Source organism: Lycium barbarum, chromosome 8 (assembly GCF_019175385.1).
Source record: "Lycium barbarum isolate Lr01 chromosome 8, ASM1917538v2, whole genome shotgun sequence".
Taxonomy (NCBI): domain Eukaryota; kingdom Viridiplantae; phylum Streptophyta; class Magnoliopsida; order Solanales; family Solanaceae; genus Lycium; species Lycium barbarum.
The window spans coordinates 123,409,727-123,434,961 of NC_083344.1; the positions used below are offsets into that span (position 1 = coordinate 123,409,727).

Consider the following 25,235-nt stretch of genomic DNA (forward strand, 5'->3'; position numbering starts at 1 on the left):
CTTTTCTTATGCAGTTTTTTTAATATATCAAATATTCAGTTTATCTGAGATTTCAACAACACATAATTTAAATGTGAATATGATCAACACCACCTATGGTCACAAATGCTTCATGTCTTAAAGTTTTTGCCTTGTCTTTAAGAAATTGTAATCTCCGTCTTTTTATAGCCGCATACATATTAAGAAGTTGTCGTCGAATGAAAGTAGTATTTCGTAGAAGTTGTACGGAAATTCGATTAACATTTGTCTTTATTATGATGGCTACTAGATCATTGTCCTAAATTTCATGGTGTACACCTACAAAAAAAGGTAATAGTTATTTGTTATAGATATATTTAATAATTATTGACATAAGTTGCACGTATACGTAGCCTTAATTTATCCGATTCAAACTTGTGAGTCCTTTCATCTGTAAATGTGATAGAAAATATTAATTGAGTTGTGTGTGTGTGAGTGTAATCGTATTGTAAAATATAATACAATAATAAGTCAATATAGATGTGTTTTGTGCGAGCATGCAACTCCGAATTAGAGAAAATAAATTCAAATTTAAATGAAGCATTCTAAAATGTATCAACTTCTCAAGTTCTTCTTCTCCACATAGTCCATCCACCATTTTGTTTGTTTTTTGTATTATATATATATATATTATAGTATTTATTAGTATATTGTAGGTATATTTACATATGTTATACAACTTTATAATTAAAGTTTAAATATTTACTGACTAACAGGCTAATAGCAAGTCAGCAATACAGAATAGTGCTTTTCGTATACATATATATGTATAACTTAATATACTTATATATATGTATAACTTAATATATATTATAAGTATATACTTATATATATGTATAACTTATATATACTTATATATATGTACTATGTACTATATATACTTATATATATGTATAACTTAATATATATACTATATATACTTATATATATGTACTATATACTTATATATGTATAACTTAATATATATATATATATATATGTGTGTGTGTGTGTGTTTAAGTTAAAAGTGTCGGTAAAATGTTGTTGCATTGCCTCATGACCTAAAAGTGGATTATTTCCACCAACATCAATACCTAAATTAGGTGTTTCTTCCACAAAGGTTTCCTCATTAAGCGCACCCCTAACAATACGACTACTACTACCGGCACCACGTCTTAATCTCTTTGACATTATTAAATAGAATTAATTTAAATCACAATCAAATAAATCACAAGAAAATAAATTACAACAAATTAAATTGCTAGAATTAAATTGTGTAAATTAAATTGCGAAAAATAAATTTCTAGAATTAAATTGCGAAAAATAAAGATAGAGTTGGAACGAAGGTACCAAATTTCCGGATTAATTTCCAACAAAGTGAAGGCGGCTAGAATTGCAAATCCACCAAAGCTACTTCGGATTGTTGCAAAATCACCAACTCCACCAACAATATTATAATTGCAAAATTAATAATTGAAAGTTGAAACTATAATAAGACTTTGTGGCTAATTATTGCAAAGTAATTATAATTGAGAGATTGAGATTTGAGAGAAAGATGAAGAAGAGTGAATTGGTGTGAATTAAAATGAAAATGAAGAAGGGTTTATATAAGGGTGGGGATGGGTTAAAGTGTTAAAAAAAAATTTGGGGGCCAAAAATTAACAAAATGATCGTTTGGCCACAACCATTTTTGCAAATGGACCGTTGCCAACGGTCCATTAACGCACAGCAGTGAGCAGCCCAACGACTTTTTTATTTATTTTTATTTTTTAATTTCACCGGTTTAACCGGTCCGGTTTTGATTTTACCGGTTTAACCGGTTCCGGTTTCAAAAATATCAAAACCGGACCGGTAAAATTTTACACGGTTAACCGGTTCTACCGGTTCCGGTTTAACCGGTCCGGTTATCGGTTTTAACCGGTTAACAGGTTTACATATGGCTACAGAAAATAGGGACCCCAAAATACTAGGGGCCTAAAGCCCTTGCTTGGGGGGCTTTACCTTTCAACCGGCAGTGAGTCTCCTATTAATCTCTGTTGGTACAAACCGAAGAAAAACTTCTGCTCCATAGTCATACTTGTATACGGTAAAAATCGGATACGAGACAAACCGGAGGAACGAAGCCGGAGGAAGGAATGAGAATGTGGTGGCGGTACCGTTCGCCCTTGACCGGGGTAATGCTTGGACCGGAGCTGGGCATGAGCACTGACAGTCCTGCCTTCGACATCGTTAGAACATCCAAGCCCGATGGCCGGAGCATTCGTGGCCGTTAGGCCGAGTAGCCGTTGGTCTGCGTGACCGGTGTATGCGGGCCACGCGCTAGTAGCGTCCTGCCATAGTCAACTACCTACCTTGCGTGTGTCAGACGGCGCCGTCAGTCCAATCCCATCAAATCCGTGCAGAGCTGTCCTAGTTGCTATTATTTTACTAGTTCCCATTGTATGAGGACTCATGGAGGTAACACTATAAATAGGGCATATCCTCCTCCTTTAAGGGGGTTGGCTCCTTTGATATCCCAAGAACACTTGTAGTAGAAGAATTCATATATACAATCTCTCTCATTATTTGATTCGGCCAAGGCCACCCGTTATTATTATTATTGCATTCCATCCATCAAGTATCATACATTGTTCACAAACATTCGTATTACTAGCCAACTATCATCATTAGCCGCTTCACTAAGGAGCTCCCAAATATTTGTTTTCTCCTCCTAACACACATCAATAACAAAGTGCATATCTTATACCCATTTACAAATTTAATTGATTATCCGAATCCGGGGTAAACAGTTTGGCGCCCACCATGGGGCTAGGATAATAGTGGTCTTGGCCTTGATTTCTACCATATTCATCAAAACCAAAAGCGTCCCTACCCATCTCTGTGAAAACGGTCCAAATGGCTGACGTCGAACAATCCGGTCATGTCAATAATACCGAGATCGTGGCGAAAAACGAAGGGAGCGGACTGCGGGCATTGCCGAACCCCGCTGACCCGAACCCCGTTGATTCAAGGGAAGGACTCAACCGGCAAAATACCGTAGATCAAGAGAACGCCGCCTTACCGGCCACCGATCCACTAAACACTCACCATTCCGTTACGTTGTCCCGGGATCGGGGCCGGAGAGAACCGGACGCACCAAACGACGGCATTAACTTACGTTTAATTTTTGAAATGTTGCAGGAACAGAGGGCGGCAATCGCCGAGCAAGGATTAGCAATTGCCCAACTGCAGACCGGAAAGGGTGAAGCAGGTCCGGTAAAGGCAAAGGGTACAGTCGAAGCCGGAAGAAACGAAGCACGAATGGTTGAGAGCGACGGCTCATGAGCCGGCTCCTCAACTGAGGTCCTAAAGATGCTCGAAACTTTGGCGAAACGGCTGGACTCGACCGAAAAGAGGGTCGAGACATACAATTCTCGGGTGGACCAGATACCGGGGGCTCCACCTTTACTGAAGGGGCCGAATTCGAAAAGGTACATCTAAAGGCTTTTTCCACCGAGTGCGGCCCCGAAACTGATCCCGAAGAGGTTCAAAATGCCCGACATACAGAAGTATGACGGCACCATGGACCCGCACGAGCACGTGACCTCATATACTTGTGCCATAAAAGGCAATGATATGGAAGAAGATGAGATCGAGTCGGTATTGCTGAAGAAATTTGGGGAAACTCTGTTGAAGGGAGCGTTGACGTGGTATGACTATCTACCCGAGCACTCGATCACTTCTTTCGAAATGCTCGCCGATGCCTTCGTAAAAGCACATGCCGGTGTCATAAAGGTGCAGGCCCGTAAGACCGATATCTTCCGGATAACTCATAGGGACGATGAGCTACTACGGAAGTTCGTCACCCGGCTCCAGAGGGAACGGATGGAACTCCCCCAGGTGCCGGAAGAATGGGCCGCACAAGCTTTCACAAAAGGGCTCAACATGCTAAGTTTAGTTGCCTCGGCCAAGTTGAAAGAAAATTTGCTGGAATACGAGGCCGTGACATGGGCCGATGTCCACAACCGGTATGAATCGAAGATTCAGGTAGAGGATGATCAGTTTGAGCTCTCTCCGGTGAAGTTAAAAGTGGATAGAGGATTCGAGAAGTCGAGGAAAGGTTATGAAGCGAAGTCTGAATCATCAAAAGAAAGGTTTCGGCCATACTCCCACTCGGAGAGACCAAATTTCAGGTCGGAAAGGTCAAGGGAAAGCCCAAACCACCTCTCCGGTCGAGGTAGCAAGCGGGTCGAGCGCCCGTCAAACAGCCGGGGACTCTCTTTCAGAAGTGACGCCGGAATTTCCGTCAACAATAAGGGTCCACCGAAGATTTCGGAGTACAACTTCAACGTCAATACCTCGGGCCTTGTATCGGCCATCGGCCGCGTCCCGGATGTGCGATGGCCGAAACCACTAAGGTCAGACCCGGGACAGCGGGATCCGAGCGTGGTGTGTGAATATCACGAAACCCATGGTCACAAAACGGAGGATTGCCGCCAGTTGAGAGAAGAGGTAGCCCGGTTATTAAAGAACGGTCACCTCCGAGATCTATTGAGCGAGCGTGCCAAAAATCACTACAAAGAAAGGGAAGCTCATCGAAGGGTCGAACCGGTTGAACACCAGCATACAATCAATATGATAGTTGGGGGTATTGACGTCCCTCGGGGACCGGTAATGAAACGGACCAAGGTCTCGATTGTTCGTGAAAAACGCATCCGAGACCATTCGACCAGGGGCTCTATCTTCTTCTATGACGAAGACGCGGAAGGCATCGTTCAACCGCACAACGATGCACTGGTAATTTCTGTACTCGTCTTTAAAACTAAGGTTAAACGTATTTTGGTTGACCCAGGTAGCTCGGCCAACATCATCCGACGGAGAGTGGTCGAACAGCTAGGGTTGCTCGATAGGATTGTACCGGTGGCTCGGGTACTCAGCGGGTTCAATATGGCCAGTGAAACCACGAAGGGAGAAATATCGTTGCCCGTGAACGTGGATGGCACCATTCAGCAAACAATGTTCCATGTGATCGAAGGGGACATGAAATATAATGCGTTATTGGGCAGGCCTTGGATACATAGTATGAAGGCAGTTCCCTCAACACTGCATCAGTTGCTGAAATTCCCCACTCCGGAGGGGGTAAAAACCATCCGGGGCGAGCAGCCCGCAGCAAAGGAAATGTTCGCAGTAGAAGAGGCGACTCCCCGTCCCGAGGAGCCAGCTCAGGAAGAGAAGGGTACAATCGGAGGAGAGGTCCCCCAATAGCAACTATAGTATACTGGACCGGATCCAGTGCATGAAGAGGATGACTTGGGGATGCCCAGATCCTTTGTCATGCCGGATGACTCGGACGCGACCAAGTCCACCGTGGAGGAGCTGGAGCAGATCATCTTGTTCGAGTTCTTACCGGACAGAAAGGTATACCTGGGCACGGGGCTTACCCCGGAGCTGAGACGTAAATTAATTGAATTTCTTCAAGCTAACGCCGATTGCTTTGCATGGTCGCATATAGACATGACAGGTATATCACCGGAAATAGCGTCACACAAACTCAGCTTGGACGAAAAATTTCCCCCGGTGAAGCAAAAAAGAAGGCCCATGTCAGAGCAAAAACACGCCTTCGTGAAAGACGAGGTAACAAAGCTTTTGAATATAGGTTCCATCCGGGAGGTGAAATACCCGGATTGGCTTGCTAACGTGGTGGTGGTGGTGCCCAAAAAAGGTAATAAACTTCGAATGTGTGTCGATTACAAGAATTTAAACAAGGCATGCCCGAAGGATTCATTTCCATTGCCTCACATCGACAGAATGATCGATGCGACGGCCGGGCACGAGATGCTAAGTTTTCTCGATGCTTACTCCGGGTACAACCAAATCTGGATGCACCCGGAGGATCAAGAGAAAACATCCTTCATCACCCGTTATGGAACTTACTGTTATAACGTCATGCCTTTCGGATTAAAAAATACCGGTGCAACTTACCAACGCCTAGTTAATGGGATATTCGAAGAACAAATAGGGAAAACAATGGAAGTTTATGTTGACGATATGGTTGTTAAGTCCCTGGAAACAGAGGACCATTTAAAGCATTTGCAGGAAACCTTCGATGTACTCCGCAGATATAACATGAAACTCAACCCGAAGAAGTGTGCCTTCGGCGTAAGGTCCGGTAAATTTCTGGGGTTCATAGTGTCAAACCGGGGAATTGAAATCAACCCGGACAAGATCAAGGCCATCGAGGAAATCGAGGTCGTGAACAACATAAAGGGGGTACAGAAGCTCACCGGGCGGATAGCGGCGCTGAGTCGTTTCATTTCGAGGTCCTTGGACAAGAGTCACCGTTTCTTCTCTTTGCTCAGAAAGAAGAACGACTTCGTTTGGACATCGGAGTGCCAAGAAGCCCTAAGGGAGTTGAAGAAGTATCTGTCCAGCCCCCCGTTGCTGCACACACCGAAGACCGATGAGCCACTTTTTCTCTACCTAGAAGTCTCTGAAATGGCGGTAAGCGGCGTTTTGGTCCGAGAAGAATCAGGTACGCAATTCCCTATCTATTATGTAAGTAGAACTTTGGGGGATGCAGAGACCCGTTATCCCCATTTGGAAAAACTGGCATTAGCATTGGTAAGCCCTTCCAGAAAGCTCAAACCTTATTTTCAATGCCACCCCATATGTGTAGTAACCACTTACACTTTAAAAAACATCATGCATAAACCTGAGTTATCCGGTAGATTAACAAAATGGGTTGTAGAAATTAGCGGTTACGATATCGAGTACAAGCCTCGAACGACCATCAAATCCCAAATCTTGGCCGATTTTGTGGCAGACTTTACCCCGGCCATGGTCCCTGAGGTCGAGAAGGAACTTTTGCTGACCTCGGGAAAGATCACGGGCATTTGGCCTCTACATACGGACGGGGCCTCGAATCCTAGAGGTTTCGGACTAGGGATTGTCCTTAGGACCCCGGCCGGGGAGGTCATCCGACAGTCCGTTAGAACTGCTAGATTGACTAACAATGAAGTCGAGTATGAGGCTATGATTGCAGGTTTGGAATTAGCTCGGAGCATGGGAGCCGAAACAATCGAGGCAAAGTGCGACTCGCTTTTGGTCGTGAACCAGGTGAACGGCGTATTCAAGGTAAAGGACGAACGGATGCAGCGATACCTCTAAAAAACCCAAGTGGTACTTCATCAATTTAAAGAATGGATCATGCAGCACGTACCGAGGGAGCAGAACAGCGAAGCCGATGCATTAGCTAACTTAGGATCCTCGGTCGAGGGGGAGGAAATTAACCTCGGGACAACGGTGCACTTATCGAACACGGCCATAGAAACCGGGCACGCCGAAATATATACAATGGGCTTGACCTGGGATTGGCGCAACAAGTACATCGACTACTTGCGTGATGGTAAGCTCCCAAATGACCCGAAGGAGTCACGATTGCTACGGACCAAGGCTGCCCGCTTTTGTTTGGTGGACGGCCAACTGTATCGACGCTCTTTCCTCGGCCCTCTGGCTAAGTGTTTGGGCCCCGGTGAAATGGAATACGTGATAAGAGAGGTACACGAGGGAACCTGCGGCAACCACTCCGGTGCAGAAGCTTTAGTTCGAAAAATTGTCAGGGCCGGTTATTACTGGAACCGGATGGACGAGGACACAAAAAGTTTTGTCCGAAAATGTGACGGGTGTCAGAAGCATGCTCCGATGATTCACCAGCCCGGGGAGTTGCTGCATTCGGTCATCTCACCTTGGCCTTTCATGAAGTGGGGAATGGATATTGTGGGTCCGTTACCTCGGGCACCAGGTAAGGCCCGTTTCATTTTGTTTATGACTGACTATTTTTCTAAGTGGGTTGAAGCGCAGGCCTTCAAAAAGATAAGAGAGAAGGAAGTCATAGACTTCATATGGGATCACATCATCTGCCGTTTCGGCGTCCCCTCCGAGATAACCTGTGATAATGGCCCCCAGTTCGTGGGTGGCAAGGTCAACAGTTTCCTCGAGGGGTTGAAGATCAGGAAAATCGTGTCAACCCCGTACCACCCGTGTGCAAACGGACAGGCAGAATCAACGAACAAAACAATAATCCAAAATCTGAATAAAAGACTTGAAGCATCGAAGCATAATTGGAGGGAAATACTCCCGGAGGTGTTGTGGGCTTACAGAACCACATCCAAGTCGAGCACGGGGGAAACCCCGTTCTCATTGGTTTACGGAGCCGAAGCCCTCATCCCCGTTGAGGTTGGCGAACCGACCCTCCGTTTCAGGTACGCCACCGAAGAGTCAGACGGGCAGGCTATGGCCGTGAAGCTCGACCTCGCGGATGAACTGCGCGAAGGAGCGTCGGTCCGCATAGCGGCCCAAAAACAGAGGATGGAAAGATATTACAACCGACGAGCCAACTTTCGGCATTTTTAAGTTGGGGATTTGGTACTTCGAAAGGTTACCTTGCACACCAAGAACCCCAACGAAGGAAAGCTGGGTCCGAACTGGGAGGGACCGTACAAGATAACCGGTATAACGAGCAAAGGGTTGTATCAATTGGAGTCCATGGACGGGCAGCGTCTGCGTAATAACTGGAACGTGGCCCACCTGAAGAGATACCACTGGTAAGGTATGGTCCCCCCGTATTCTCTTATTGACTTTTCTCTTTTTTGCAGGAAGGCAAGAGTGGGACAAAATTAGAACCCGGACCTGAAAACACGTGTTGCACTCTTTTCCTTAGTGAGGTTTTGTCCTAAAATGGGTTTTCCGACAAGGTTTTTAACGAGGCAACGAGTACAACGTGTTACTTGACAAATATGAAGGGCAGTACCCGGATACCCGGTGTCGCATCCTCCGATTGGGAACATGATAGCACTCACCCGACCTTGGAGATCGGATAAGTTCTAGGGGAGTACTATGCCACACCAAGGATGATACCGATTAAAACAAACGGAGAAGCTCAACATTTGCTACGGCAAAACTAAGGCCCGGCCACCGGCCATAGCCTCCGATGTAAGGACCAAACGATCATAATGAATCGTGTCCCATCCAACATTTGCTACGGCAAAACTAAGGCCCGGCCACCGGCCATAGCCTCCGATGTAAGGACCAAACGATCATAATGAATCGTGTCCCATCTTACATTTGCTACGACTAAGGAAGAAAGAGTTAAAATTCTCATGTATACAAATATTTTGCAAACACAAGTTATCAAAAGATGGGATAACAGCTCTCTGTTAAATATGTTTTGCCTAGTCGATAACCATCGTATCTCGACACTACCTCATTCGCATACCCTACGCCGGGTACCTTGGTCGAAATTCGGCAAAGGAAACGAGATCACTACGATCCAAACCAAAATTTGGTAAGACACCGGCCCCAAAATATCGGATAAAACCGGCGGACACAATGAATTAACGACTATGAGTCGACCGGCCCTAGAACGGACCAACAACTATAGCAAAAACAGTAAACGAGTATTCAAACGAAGAAGCAAGAAAGATGCACTTTTCATTTATACAACGGATGTCCCTTACATCAAAAGAAAAACAAAGCCCTACAAAGGCAAAAAACAAAAACAAAAAGCAAGGCACAAGCCCTCATACTATCCGGCATGACTAGAGGTGGTTGAGTGCTCGAACTCAGTTCGCTCGGATTCATCTGACTCGGACCCGAGGGCACGATTGGCCTCTTCCTCCATCCTCTTGGCCTCGAGTATCAGGGCCGGAAGATCCGAGAGACCATGCTCAGCTTGCTCGAGGGTGATCCGCCGAGACTTTCACTTTTCATACTCGGCAACAATAGCCGTATGAGCCTCGACCGCCTCAACACTTCTCCATATTTCTTCCAAGTCGGTCTCAGCCTTGGCCAGTTTTGTTTACAGATCAGCCCAGTCCCCCTCAAGGACACTTATCCTACCAGTGGCTGTCACATCCCATTTTTTACCCGGAGGTTAAAATTAGAAGTATGACGTATTGGAGATTCCTGTTTTTTGTTTGTTGTTTTTAAGGAGTCGCCACCTAATTATTTATGGTGAATTAGGACACCTAAAGTTTATTAAAGTTATGTTTAAAGTTAACTCTGTTTAAGGTCTGCGAAACTTAAGATTCTAGGTAAGGGTTCAATTAGTCTAAAGGGAAGGTATTAGGCACCCTTTAAGACCCATTAAAAATGGTTAACCGACCGGACTAAAAATTAATTAGGCTAAATGTAAATATAGTATTATAGAAAAAATAAAGTGGCTTTGTAAGTATGGCTAAAATTATAAATGAACATGTAAGAATGCTATTTAAAATAGAACTTGTAGAAACAATAATTTGTAGAAAAGAGTACTTTTAATGCTATTTTAAAATGCGACTTAAAAATGTTGTTAAGATTTCAACTACAGATGTTATTTTAAAAATGAAGCTTGCCAAAGATAGTTTATATATGAGCAGACAAAAATGTGAATTTATGCAGCGTTTTGATAAATATTTGAAAAATCAAATGGTGAGATATTAATGATTTTTTTTTATTTTTTAGAAGTATGAATAAAGTACGAAAATAGTTAATGTGAGTTTTTATCTCTTTTATTATTTCTTATAAACTATACTCAAATCAAAGTATGTGCAATTTGGATAAAAAATCATTTACAAACGTATACGTTAATTCATATTGGTCTATTCGTTACGTTTGAATTCTTTAAGATAATGAAAATAAGTTATGATTCCCTTAGCTAGAAAATATAGTCATACTATTTTTAAGAATCAATTATTCTAAAGAATATAAATATTATAGATATTATAAATAGTTTTAACATAAAAGGGAAAGGAAACCTATGGAAACTAATTGTTAGTCTCTTTTTAAATCAACTATCTATTATTAAAACTAAACCCCATTAATGTCACTAAGGTTTATCTAAATTAGCAAGCAACAAAATGTTAGTCATACAATACACATTAAATGCACACAAAAACAAAAATAGAAGAGGAGATATAATGTAAATGGGCTCAGCCCATTTTCTTGGACTGCTGTGGTCTGTTGACTGTTGGGCTTCGGCCCAACAAATTCCTTCATATATTGCTGCAGATTAGCCGCTACTGTACGAGGCTGACTCGAGAGAAGTGTTGGGCCTTTGGCCCAACGCCGAAATGCGGAAGAAGATGACGAGTCGCTGGGACTCGTATGCGAGATATCATGCATAAAAAAAAAGGATTAGTACATGATTGACGAATAAAACTAAAACATACCTAATGTAAAATTTGAGAAGGAAAATGCACAAATGACCTTACAAACTGCATAGTTAGCCTATTATGAAGTAAGGGAGTTCAAATAGCAACCAATTTGTTCACAGAATCTTAAACAAGAAAAACAAACGACTCACGGGATGGGCCTCCACAACCTTAAAATTTGCAAAGAGGAAACAGGAAAGAAAAAAAAATAAAAGACAAGGCCATTTCTTCCAGTTTTTCAGAGATGAAGAGTCAAGCGAAAAAAGAATCCTGGCTAAATACCCAACAGTTTAAGACAAGAGGATGATACACTCGACTAGTGCAAGTATGCGTAGCATATGCAGTCTCAGTTGAACAACATAAAAAAAAAAAAAAAAAAGATTCATTTAACATGTAAAATCATACACCTCATTTCCAGGTGAAACTAAGTTGATAACCTAGAAGAGACTACTCATTTTAGAAGGCATGGAAATGAAACAAAAAAAAGCTGAAGGCTGCCTGATAGCAGAATTATATCACATAAGCCTACCACTGCACAACTAGACACGACCAGGTATAGAGATCAATCAAGCAGTGGCCTAACAGCGCAATTTTAACGGAAGGATGAAAGGCAAGAGTAATCAAAATAAACAAGCAACAAACCTTAATAGACAAACAACCACTATCTAACAGAACACCATTTTTAGAAGCAAGAACATGACAACATGGTGATCAATCACATAGGCATCAGTAACTAGATTCGAAGAAATATGTTAAGTTCAGAAAACTTGGACAGCCTTAGAGTCATGGACAGAAAAGATATTGAATGGAAAGGACTGAACCGACTTAATCAAACGCATACTAGATCACAATAAAAAAAACTGAACAGATTCAAGGTTGTATAACATCTAACCAAACATGTTCCATTATATATACAGCACAAACAACTTCAATTAAACAGATACAGCAGAGTTATTTAAGAAAAATAAATCTCTGTAAACAAGGTATATAGGCAGATTTTAACAATATACGCGTTGAGCAGAATTTGAATTCCCCAACTATAAGCAAATGATTAACATAGAATTTCCTGTGTCTAGGAACCAAAAGAGTAGACCATACAAGTGCTAACTCCTGCTACCAGAAGGGTCAGGTCTTGATTTTCTTTTTACTGCAAACAACCTTGAGCTTATCTGGTTATTTGAACCAATAGAAGATTTCACCTCAAGTCATGAGAATTAGGGGATGATATTCAGAAACAGCAGACATGATTTATTTCATAAATTTTCATAAATGAAACACTCGGACATAACTGATATCAGGGTCTAAGATATGTTTTTTTTTTTTCTATAACATACTAATCAGACAAAGATAGTACTAGGCCTAATATATGGTCTCTAATAGATCTGAGCATAGAGCACAAACCATAGACAAAATCAAATCAATAAATAACATCAACAGGTCATATAACCATTTCGTCGTATCAAACCAAGCAGATTTTCATGACAGGGTAAATTGTTTTAAAAAAAAGAATAAAAGAGAGACAACGCTGGCCTGCTCTAATCATACACTTAATATGCCTAAGATATACGCACTATGGGGTGTATATCAGATGTATATCAAATGTATATCTTCTTCTGATCTTGATAACTCATTGTATATCCTATGTATATCCGATTTTTAATAGATTCTACGTCCTGGAAATTCAGTCTCATGATCCAAACCACAGTATATGTCTTTCAAATCCGTCTATTAGCGATTGTTATTCTAACCTAACAGCTCCCAAACATCAAACAAATAATGCGACGACAGAGAAACTACATAATTAGAAAAGTAGCATAATCAACTGAAACCTTAACCAAAAAAACAGAAACTAAAGACCATGGGTAATAAATGTATCGAAGTTTACCTCTTGCGAGTGCAGTGAAGTGAGGCGTCGACGGCGTCGAATCTACTCTCTCGTTATGAATAGACTCGAACCTTGATCGAAACGAATCAACAGGTTCTATGACCAGAAGTGTTCAAGAATGAGCTAAAGTGGTTCAAAATGATTTTCAGGTTCCATCAATGGCTAACAAAAGACCTCTGAATTTTCATGTACTCGAATTTGAAACTATAACTGGGCAAACAGAATAAAATGTTTGGAATTTCAATCGATGTCAAGAAAACAAAATGGTATTCCCCTTTAAACACTCAACCTTCCCTTTTTCCAGAATCCAATCCCCCCTTTTTTAGAACAATTCCCCCCGAATTTATAGGGCTTCGTCTTTGGTTTAAGAAAAGAGAGGAGCGTATGATAGAGTTTAGGAGTGGGGGACAAGCGTGGGTATGGCAGGTGGAGATGGCAGGTGAGGGACAGGGGGTGTGTCAGACGCGTGCAAAAGGAGTATGGGAGAGAGGAGAGTGGAGAGAACGTGGGTGGTCAGAAAGGAAACGTGGGAGAGAGGTGAGTGGAGAGAACATGATGGAGAGAGAGAGGGAAGAGAGAAGAGGGAAAAAGGAAGACGGCGGAAGGGGATGGCGATGAGAGGAGAGAAAGAGGCGGAGGGAGGAGAAGTTGAGCGAGAGAGAAGGGAGCAGGGGAGGCGTGAAGATGACGATGACAATGACGGAGAGATGAAAGGAGAGAGATGAAGGGGAGAGAGGAGGAGCAGCGGCGAAAGAGATGAAGGGAGAGATGAGGTAATGAGGAAGAGGAGGGGATTAGGGTAAAGGAGAAGAGGAAGTGGACCGGGTCGGGTCAAAAGAATGGGCTGGTCGGTTTGGGCTGGCCCATTAATTTAAATGTGGGTTGAAAATGTGGATTGAGTATTAAAATGTGGGTTTATTTATTTGGGTATGAAAATAATATTGTATTTGTATTTCGGGTCATGAATTTGGCTGAAAATTGTTGTTCCTTCCTCCGCTATTTAATTATTCTTTGGGCTTCTAATTTAATAACTGGTATAATATATATATTGTGTAAAGATAATAAATATGTAACAATAAATATTTTGCAAAGTGTTGTCTTGTAATTAATTTAACGAGTCCAAACCCGAAAAAATGAAATGATGACGAATCATCTAAAATTTGTAGTAAAGTAATACTTGTAATGTCGAAAACAAAAAGTAATGATATTAGTAGTAGTGGCAATAAAATATTGTAAAAAAAATAAAGTATTTAGCTCGTTAGTAAATTTAGAAACCCGGGTAAATTAAATAAAGGGAGGGACAAAATTGGGTGTCAACAGTGGCCGCATCCAGTTCGGCCTTAAGGGCATCGTTGGCAAAAGCCGCCCCCTCGAGCTCGGTTCTTAGGCCTTGGCATATCCGAGATCGCTCCTCGGCTTTCTCTTCGAACACCCTCTTGCGCTCGTTGGACAAAGCAGCCTCAGACTCGAGCTGACGGTTCCTCTCGGCCAGGGTCGTTGCATCGGCATTCACTGAGTCCAGCTCCCCCCGGAGTCGAGAAACCGTGGTCTCCAGCTCATCTAGCCTCAAAGAAAACTGGGCTTTATCCCAGCTAAGGCCGATCTTCTCGGCCTCAAGGCTCCGGTTATAGTCGGTCATGGCAGCCAGTTCACTCTTCAAACGACGGTTTTCGTCCTTAGCCGCATCGAGCTCAGGACGGAGGTTGGCCAGCACGGCCGCCCGGTCCAACTCTTCCTCCTTCTCCTGAAGGAGATGCCGGTATTTCTCCGTTTCTCAGCCTTGGGCATCCAAGTGGCCTCGAAGATCATCTATCTCATGTTGGGCACGGATGAAAGCTTCATTAACCAGCACCACACTCTACAAGTAAAACAAGTCAGAAGGCTTAGGCGAAGTAAGGTTAAAATCCACAGATAATTGTACAAGGATGACAGAAGAGCTTACCCGGTTGCTTGCATGCATACCCTCGTTGATGAGGCACTGCCAAGTGAGCCCGATCATTTTGCGCTTGTCCGAGTCAGAGATAAGGGGCCGGGCGCGACAGAAAGTTGCATTCCTCGGGTACGGTGACTACGCCGATCTGGTTCTCCTTGGCTCCACGTTCGGGGCCGGGAAGATATTTACCAAGCTGTCTCTGGCCCCTGAATCGGAGATCCGGTTAGCCGGCCTTGTGGCCCGAGGAATAGGCAGATGACCAAAGCCCGCTGCTTCTCCGGTACCGGGGGGAGGGGGGGTGCTCGAGAACATATCATCAAAATCATCCACCCGCATAGCCGGGGTAGATGAACTTGGAGCAGCCTTAATATTTTCGGCAAAGGCCGAGGGCTCCGCAATTGTATCAGGCTCGTGCTTGGGAGACGGACGAGCGCCTGTGGGGCCTTCGTTCTCCGGTACCGGGGAGACTTCTTTATCGACTTCAACGGCAACCGCTTCCCCGGACCTCTTTCTTTGCAGGGGAGCGTCTTCCGAAGAGGTTTCACCTGAAATGTCGACAAATTCAATCGACCGAAGAGGAGCTGGTGAAAGTATTTCTTCCACACCTGAACGTGGAGCAGGAACCAAGAGACCTTCGCCGATGGAAGGAAGGGGCGGAACGGAGACCGCCTCCTCCGGTATTGAAGCCACGGTGGGAACGGAGCCGACTCTCCGAACAATGATGTCGGGCTCTGTCTCTTCCCTCGAAGGATGGGCAACACTCCTTGCCTTCTTCCTTTTCGGCGTATGCCCCTTTTCAGGGGGCCGCTTTCTTTTTGCAGCATCGGAGAGGACACGGGAAGAACCCGTTGTGTCAAATTCGGGTGCCGGTGCTGGAGGGGCGCTCCCCGACTCCGATCTGGGGGCTACCGAGCCCTTAGGCAAGCCTGAAAAGACAAGGTGTTAGCAAAGATCAAAGGACGAAATGAATAAAGGAGAATGCAGCAGAACAAAAATAGAAGGCTACCGTGATTTTGGGCGATCCATCGGCCATGAGACAGGTGAGCCCATGTCCGGTCGTCGTAGGGATGCTGGACGAGGAGCACGGTGACCCAATCGTTCAGGTTCTGGATGACCAAAGGAACGTACCCATTGGCTGGCAAAAGTAAGAAAGAAATGGTGAGAAAACAGAATCAAAATTTTGACGAAGCAATACCGGTGCAGATTGTTCGAGACTTCGGGCTTACGCTTGTTATTCCACTTCTCCGGAAAAGGCATGTGCTCGGCTGGAATTATGTCCTCGGTCTTCACCCAGAAGTATCGCCCCAACCATTCCCTGTCTCTATCTTCATCCATTTTCGAGAAGAACTGATTCCGGCTCCGCTTGGCCAGTTTCATTACGCCACCCCGGAACAGCCTCGGGGAGTAAAGGCGTATCAGATGGGCCAATGTGAACTCCTCCCCGACGTTGTTGGCTAACATCCGGAGACACGCTACAACCCTCCAAACGTTTGGGCCGATCTGAGCCAGTGTAACGCCGTAAACCCGACACATGTCGAGAATGACCAGGTCCACCGGGGGATCGAGTTTGAGAGTGAAGGGGTATGTATAAACATACAGGAACCCTTCACGATGGTCGGTAACGGATTCATCTGGTCCGGGGGCGAAAACCCGAACCGGACGATTGTCCCACCCGCAATCGGCCCGGACTATGTCGAGCCTCTCCTCGGTGATAGACGAGGGATACCGCCTCACGTCATATCCCCTATCTGAAATGGAGGAGGGATTCTCGATCTCAAGGTCTTTGTTAAAATTGAATTTAGCCGGTATATTATCCGAGGCCGTGGGCTCGAATTTAACCGGAGTCGCAGGCTCGGCCCCCGGGGACGATACCGGTGGAGCATCATGAGAAGTGGATTCAGTCATCGTTATAATAGGAAAGAAGGAAGGCCCAAGAGAGGGATTTTGGGAAAGATGAGGAGACTGTTAGCGACTAAAAGAAGGGGAAGCAGATTTGGTTCTTTTGCACGCTGAGTGAATCAATGAACAAGCTGCAGATCAGATGAGAAATCGATTGTGTGTGGTGCAAGTAGAAAAAATGCAGAATTGAAGTAGGGTTGAAGAGGATGCAGAGCGTGAAAATGGTAAAATGAAGGGGTAAAAGGCCTTATATAGGCATAGGAGAGAAACGGTTACCGAGGACGACCAATCAGATGGCGCCACGTGCCCCATCATTAATGAGAAGCGACTCGAAACGACGTGAAAAAGGCGGTTGACAGAAGTGGGCCACCAGGGTTGAGACACGTGGCCGATAAAAGGGCATGCGTTACGCGATCGTTCCCGCCAAAATGTGAAGACAACGTCGGGATGACAGAGCCACCAGTTTAAGAACTTATCCACTCCCCGTTACTCCAATAGATCGGAGATCCGGGGAGTGTGGGGGATATCTGTATATGGTAAAAACCGGATACGAGACAAACCGGAGGAATGAAGCCGGAGGAAGGAATGAGAATGTGGTGGCGGTACCGTTCTCCCTTGACCGGGGTAATGCTTGGACCGGAGCTGGGCATGAGCACCGATAGTCCTGCCTTCGACATCGTTAGAACATCCAAGCCCGATGGCCCGAGCATTCGTGGCCGTTAGTCCGAGTAGTCGTTGGTCCATGTGACCGGTGTATGCGGGCCACACACTAGTAGCGTCCTGCCATAGTCAACTACCTACCTTGCGTGTGTCAGACGGCGCCGTCAGTCCAATCCCATCAAATCCGTGCAGAGCTGTCCTAGTTGCTATTATTTTACTAGTTCCCATTGTATGAGGACTCATGGAGGTGACACTATAAATAGGGCATATCCTCCTCCTTTAAGGAGGCTGGCTCCTTTGATATCCCAAGAACACTTGTAGTAGAAGAATTCATATATACAATCTCTCTCATTATTTGATTCGGCCAAGGCCACCCGTTATTATTATTATTGCAATCCATCCATCAAGTATCATACATTGTTCACAAACATTCGTATTACTAGCCAACTATCATCATTAGCCGCTTCACTAAGGAGCTCCCAAATATTTGTTTTCTCCTCCTAACACACATCAAGAACAAAGCGCATATCCTATACCCATTTACAAATTTAATTGATTATCCGAATCTCGGGTAAACAATACTCATGAACTCATTCAATATAATTGCTTGGTAACTTCATACTCAAAGATATACGTTGCCATGTTTCCAATTATTTCAACTCAGTTCTGATCATGTTTACAAACTTATAGATGTTTGATTCCCTAATGTGCTCCCTCTCATTTTATTTTTGTTAGTTTTAGTTTAGAAATCATAAAAAAATTCTTCAAATTTAAAGTGCATTAGAAGGAAGGGTGAGGAGTTGTGATACATGTATGCACAGTTCTATACGGCAACAAAATATTAAAGAACACGAAGTTATCCTTAGTGATAACCCAAGAAAAAAACATTATTCAAGAATTACTTCAAACATACATGTGCTTTGCCAGAATGCATCCAGCTACTTTAACGGTACTCTGTTGGAGAGCTACTAACTTACAAATGCAACAGTTTTGTCAACTGCAACATTTAAGGTCCAGGCATTAATCTCTGGAGCTACTACTATAGGACTTCTTACGGTGTGATGACCGTTATCTTCCACCCAAGTGATTGAATCAGATTGTGCTTGGTCTTCTGTATTGCCTTTGTAACGTATGGTCAGAGTATAGTCCTGCTTCTGATTTTTCTTCTCAAACACCAAAGTCTGCGGAGAGATAGAAATTGTCGAGTTTTCTGGTGCTCTCACTTTTGCTTTGTATTTAGCTACACCGGCTCCAACATTCGTGACTGTCCTCCTGAATTTCTGCTCCAACCAAGTGTAGTTTCCATTTGAGCTAAAGAGAGCAATAAATGATGGGTAATTGATATCATCAGATGGATTTGAGCAGTTGTGCTTAGCTGATGATCTAGCAATTGTTTTGAATTGTTCTTTGGTGAGATTCATGGAGCAGAGAAGGTTCACATAGTCTTGTGGAGTGGCATCATATATCAGGCCTGGATCAACTGCACGGTTGGGATCAACGAGTCCGGCTCCCATGTTTAATGATGTTGCATCCGTGTTACCATATACAGTTTTGATAGGTTTTTCAGTGTTATCCAAAGGGTTGGCAGAGTTCATCATGGCAGATCGAATGGCTGTAGGACTCCAATCAGGATAAGTTCCTTTTAGCATTGCCGCAATTCCTGCAATGTGAGGAGTAGCCATGGAAGTGCCTGAAAGAAGACGGTAATCGCTATCAAAAAATGTATTGACACCAATCGTTGCAGCTGCAATGTTCGATGGCCAGGCTGCTAGAATTAACTCTCCTGGGACCATAATATCTGGCTTTGCAACTCACAGATAGCTTAGAGAGGGGCCTCTCGAGGAAAATGCAGAAACAACTGGAGCTGGCTTTACATCAATATGTGCTTCCTGGAAACTGATGCTGGCTTTTGGTTTAACACTTTTGTCAGCATAGTCTATCAGTTTTTCCTATTCCTCGCTGCTAATTACAACTCCAGGGTTCGAAAAATAATCGTCAGTCAATACATCCTCATCCTTATATTCATAGATTGTGCCTCCAAATTTTGACCTTGAGATAGCATCCATTTGATCAAAGATTGGTAAGATATCTTGTGCAATGCTAGAACAAATCATGATGCTACGTGTAGCATTAGAGACTTGGGCTAATTCGTCTTCCGACTCACACATAGATAAGCTTTCATTGTGAACCAAAGCAAAATCCTTGATGGTGGTTCTCACTGGAAACAAACTAAATCCAGTAATCTTTAAGCCATTCCCAAGAGTTAAAGTCCCAGAAAATGATCAGTCAGTATTTCCTGATGCCACAGTAAAGATCCAGGGGACTCCATTGGTTAAAGTTCCCATTTCAGGACCATAATTTCCAGCTGACACAGAGACTAAGATACCCTTCATCATGGCACCAAAAAAATCTATTGCAATAGAATCTTGATACAATGGAATATTATCCCACCCATAAGAAAATGTTATTATGTCAACGCCATCTGCTACAACTGTTAGGATTGGAAAAGTCTTCTATTCATAACCGGAACAGAATTACAATTGGAGGAGCAACTCTCACACTCAACTATTACAAAAAACCAATCCTAAACTTTAATACCTATATCTCACTCAAGTGTTTTCCTTACTGTTTTTCTCTCTTGCTCTTGGTGATCCTACAAATGATAGAAGGTTCCCTATTTATAGGGATGAAATGAACCTATTGATGTCATTTGTGACTCAAGCAAGCACTTGACAATTTGCCAAATACAAGGAAGATGTTTTCTTCCTTAAAACAAGGAATATGTTTTCTTCCTCAAAATAAGGGAAATGTTTTCTTCCTTGTTTTCTTCCTTAAAATGAGGGAGATGTTTCCTTCCTCAAATTATGGGATGGACCCAACAAATCTCCCCCTCCAGTCCCATACACCTGAAGGAGGGTACACTAGTTTTTAGTTTGAGTGTATGCCGACAAGTTCTTTGCACAATTCGAACTTGTCTCTTGGTACCACCTTGGTCAGCATGTCTGCAGGATTGTCGTTTGTGTTGATCTTGGAGAGCTTCAGTTCATGTTGCTCGACTGCTTCTCTGAGCCAGTGATATCGAACGTCAATATGTTTAGTGCGTGAGTGGTACCTCGAGTTTTTGCTGAGATCCATAGCGCTTTGACTATCACAATAAACTGTGTATTCTTCTTATCGGAAACCCAGTTCTTGAAGGAAACGTTTCAGCCACATAAGCTCCTTCCCAGCTTCAACTGCGGCAATGTATTCGGCTTCTGTGGTTGATAGTGCTACACACTTTTATAACTTGGATTGCCATGACACAGCTCCCCCTGCAAATGTGAATATATAACTCGAAGTTGATTTCCTGCTATCATAATCTCCTGCCATGTCAGCATCAGTGTAACCTTCCAAAATCGGTTTAGCTCCCCCATAGCACAAACATAGTCTGGATGTACCCTTCAGGTACCGTAGTATCCACTTGACAGCTTCCCAATGTATTCTTCCTGGATTTGATAAGTATCTGCTCACAACACCGACAGCATGAGCAATGTATGGTCTTGTGCACACCATTGCATATATCAAACTTCGAACTGCTGAAGAGTAGGGCACTGCTTTCATCTTCTTCTTTTCTTCTTCGGAAGAAGGACAACTTTCCTTGCTCAACTTGAAGTGATTTGCTAGTGGAGTACCAATAGGCTTGGTATTTTTCATGTTGAACCTTTTGATCACGCGTTCAACGTATTCCTCTTGTGACAAGAACAACTTCTTTGCCTTTCGATCACGAATGATTTTCATGCCCAAGATATGTTGTGCAGGGCCTAAGTCTTTCATATCAAAGAACTTAGACAAATCTTTCTTCAAGTTGTTGATCATAGTTGCATCCTGGCCTACTATCAGCATATCTTCCACATAGAGCAGAAGGATGATAAATTTTCCATCAGGGAACTTCTTTAAGTACACACAATGATCTGCAGTTGTTCTTTTGTATTGATGTTTCAGCATGAATGAGTCGAACTTTTTGTACCATTGCCTTGGGGCTTGTTTGAGACCGTAGAGACTCTTCCTTAACTTGCAAACGAGATGCTCTTTCTTTGGGATTCGGAAACCATCGGGATGCTCCATGTATATTTCTTCCTCCAAATCACCATGTAGAAAAGCTGTTTTCACATCCATCTGCTCAAGTTCAAGATCCATACTTGCCACCAATCCGAGAACCACTCGGATAGACATCATCTTCACAACGGGCGAAAAAATCTCATCAAAGTCGATTCCTTCCTTCTGTTGGAAACCTTTGACTACGAGCCTTGCCTTGTACTTCACGATATTTCCGCTAGCATCTTTCTTGAGCTTGAAGACCCATTTGTTCTTCAAGGCCTTCTTTCCCGGAAGAAGTTTCACCAACTCATATGTTTGATTCTTTTGTAAAGAATTCATTTCTTCCTCCATGGCCTGTCGCCAATTGGATTTTTCACGATGAGATTAAGCTTCTTGAAAGCTCTCTGGCTCCTCCTCGCTAGTAAGAATGATCCATTCTGTTGGCGAGTATGACATTTGAGGGATTAACCCTCGTGCAGAACGTCGAACTTGATTATTTCCGGCTGCGTCTTGGGGTGAAGGCTCCCTCTGCTCAAGAATTTCTTCGTTTTGATCATCATCAACATCTGCCGGATCACTGTTTTCTTGTTCATCATGGACATTATCATGAAGTTCCTCGTTGTTGAAAGGAATGTGTGGCGATTCAGGGACATCATCTGGAGCATGATAACTTCGTTTCTTGTTGACTGTTGGATCACACTCATGAAACTGGTTTTCATGGAACACGACGTCTCTACTTCGAATCACTTCCTTCATTTCGGGATCGCACAGCCTGTATCTGAACTCTTGATCTCCATAGCCGATAAAGATACACGGAGTTGATCTGAGATCAAGCTTCTGCCTCAACTCCTTAGATACATGCACAAATGCCTTGCACCCGAACACTTTCAAGTGAGAATATGAAATATCTTTCCCAGACCATATCTTTTCCGGAACTTGAAAGTTTAATGGGACTGAAGGTGACCTGTTTATAAGATAACAAGCTGTCAGAACAGCTTCGCCCCAGAATGGATTTGGCAGTTTAGCCATACTGAGCATGCATCAGACTTTCTCAACAATAGTGCGGTTCATTCTTTCAGCTACACCGTTATGTTGCGGTGTTCGTGGCACCGTTTTCTCATGTCTGATCCCATGTTCAGCACAATATGCCAAAAACTCCCGGAAAGTGTACTCGCCTCCATTGTCGGATCGGAGGCATTTCAGCTTCTTTCCAGTCTCCCTTTCTACCATAGCATGGAATGTCTTGAAACGATCAAATACTTGATCCTTCGATTTGAGACAATAAGCCCAAACCTTTCGTGATGCGTCGTCGATGAATGTCACGAAGTATTTGCTACCACCAAGAGATTCTTCTTCAATGGGTCCACACACGTCAGAGTGGACAAGGCTCAGCAACTCGGAACGATTCTTTCTGGTGGAACTGAAAGAAACTCTATGTTGTTTCCCGAATAAACAGTGATCACAGGGATCCAAAGTTACGTCTTTATCTATTGAGATGGCTTCTTTCTTTGCAAGAGTCGTCAATCCCTTCAGACTCATGTGGCCCAATCGTCTATGCCACAAGTTTGGCGATGTCTCTTCTTCAACTGCATTGAGACTCGGTCGATACAACTTTACATTGGTTTTGTAAAGAGTACCACAAATATGTCCTCTAGCAATAACCATAGAGCCTTTGGACAGCTTCCACGTACCATCCTTGAACAAATTTCCATACCCCTGTCGATCCAGAGCTACTCCTGAGATCAGATTCAATCTCAGATCCGGAACATGACAAACCTCTTTCAACACAAGTGAGCTTCCATTGCTGGTTTTTATGTGCACATCACCAATGCCAACAATGCTCGAGAAACTGGTGTTGCCCATCTTCACAACGCCGTGGTCTTCAGATTTATAAGTACTGAACAAATCCCGATGTGGAGTGGCATGGAATGATGCAGCAGTATCAATCACCCACTCAATATCATTTGTGCCCACGTGTAGGCATGCTTCCTCTCCGCATGTAACAAGTGCAATGTCTGGTGACACGGTGACCATGGTCTCACCATCCTCCTTGCTCGAACTCTGGTTAGTTTGAGGCTGCTCCCGTTTAAGCTTTCGACACTCCACCTTCTTGTGGCCATAATTGCCACAATAGTTACAATAGCCCTCGAACCAAGTGTTGGTATCGACGGACTTTCCCCGCTCTCGTGATCTCCCTCGAACTTGAGATCTTCCTCTACTTTGACCTCGACCTCTACCTTCCTCTTCCTCTACCTCCGCTTCTACCTCCGTTGCGTCCACTATTTTCAGAAACAAGGGCATATGATTGATCTACCCCGACTTCTTTTCTTCGCGATTCCTCGTTTATTAAGGCGTCCGTGACCATATGCATGGTCACCTTACCATTGGGGGCGGAATTACTGAGAGTGACGACAAGAGTCTCCCAGCTATCAGGTAGAGAACTTAGGAGCAAGATTGCTTGCTCCTCATCTATGAGAACCCATTCGGCTGCACTTAGCTGGTTCACGAGATCTTGGAACTGACTTGTGTGTTCTGTGACAGAGGTACCGCTACGTAGCTTGTGATTTACCAATCGCCTCATCAACAATGTTTTATTTCGAGCCGTTTTTGCTTGGTACATGCTCCCAAGCTTTTCCCAAAGTTTGTAAGCACTCGTTTCCTGCGCGACATAATGGAATACACTATGGTCAATCCACTGTCGAATTTGTGCGACCGTTTTCCTATTCATTCTTGCCCATTCTTCGTCTGTCTTCTTGTCGGGTTTGGCACCTTTATTTTCGAGAGGCTCGGCTAAATCCTTCAAATTTAATAAGTCTTCCATACGAGGTTTCCACATGTTATAATTTGAGGATGTTAGAGGAATCATGGTATCCGATGATGATTTCTCCATGATAAAGTGCACCTAATTTGCTTGTACTGGACTGTGGAAGCAGAATCAGGCAAAACGGGACTCACGGTTGAATCCGGAATGGTCGAAAACCTAAGAAACCGGTCTGACCAATCTGAAAACCGGACAAAAACAGAGTGAACCGGGCTGCACTAATTCAAACTGAACCGGGCCGGTTTAACCACTGGCTGGTTGAAAGAGTCAACAAAAGGATGATGTAGCAATTGGACTTTGACCAGATCTGGTTCTGGTCAAACGGGTTGGTCGGATTGGGTTTCTCCGGTCGTCTTCTCCGGCGAGCTGGTGGCCGGAAGGTGGCGGAGCGGTGGCGGCGATGGTGTACAGAGAAACTTTGACTAGACTTTTGGAGGCCTTCCGGTGGTCGAAAAATTCCGAAAAATATATATTCGGAATCCTCGGAACGAGATCCTTCTAATGGTATACTCAGACCACAATTTTGGGACAAAAAATTTTTGACTGAAAATTTTACGAAACTTTAAAAGATTGGCCTGGAAGATTAACCAAGCTCTTGATACCACTTGTTAGGATTGGAAAAGTCTTCTATTCATAACCGAAACAGAATTACAATAGGAGGAGCAACTCTCACACTCAACTATTACAAAAAACCAATCCTAAACTTTAATACCTATATCTCACTCAAGTGTTTTCCTTACTGTTTTTCTCTCTTGCTCTTGGTGATCCTACAAATGATAGATGGCTTCCCTATTT

General features: G+C 43.6%; 1 protein-coding gene across 1 annotated transcript; it reads right to left on the minus strand.

The window, feature by feature from the left end:
• Positions 1–18,510: 18,510 nt before the first annotated feature.
• Positions 18,511–19,335, minus strand: LOC132608278 (subtilisin-like protease SBT3). Its single transcript, XM_060322327.1, has one exon. It carries the CDS (start codon positions 19,333–19,335, stop codon positions 18,511–18,513), a length of 825 nt encoding a protein of 274 aa, XP_060178310.1.
• Positions 19,336–25,235: the final 5,900 nt, after the last annotated feature.

Coding starts and splice junctions, on each gene's coding strand:
- LOC132608278 (XM_060322327.1), bottom strand. CDS start 19,335: ATGGTCCCAGGAGAGTTAATTCTAGCAGCCTGGCCATCGAACATTGCA.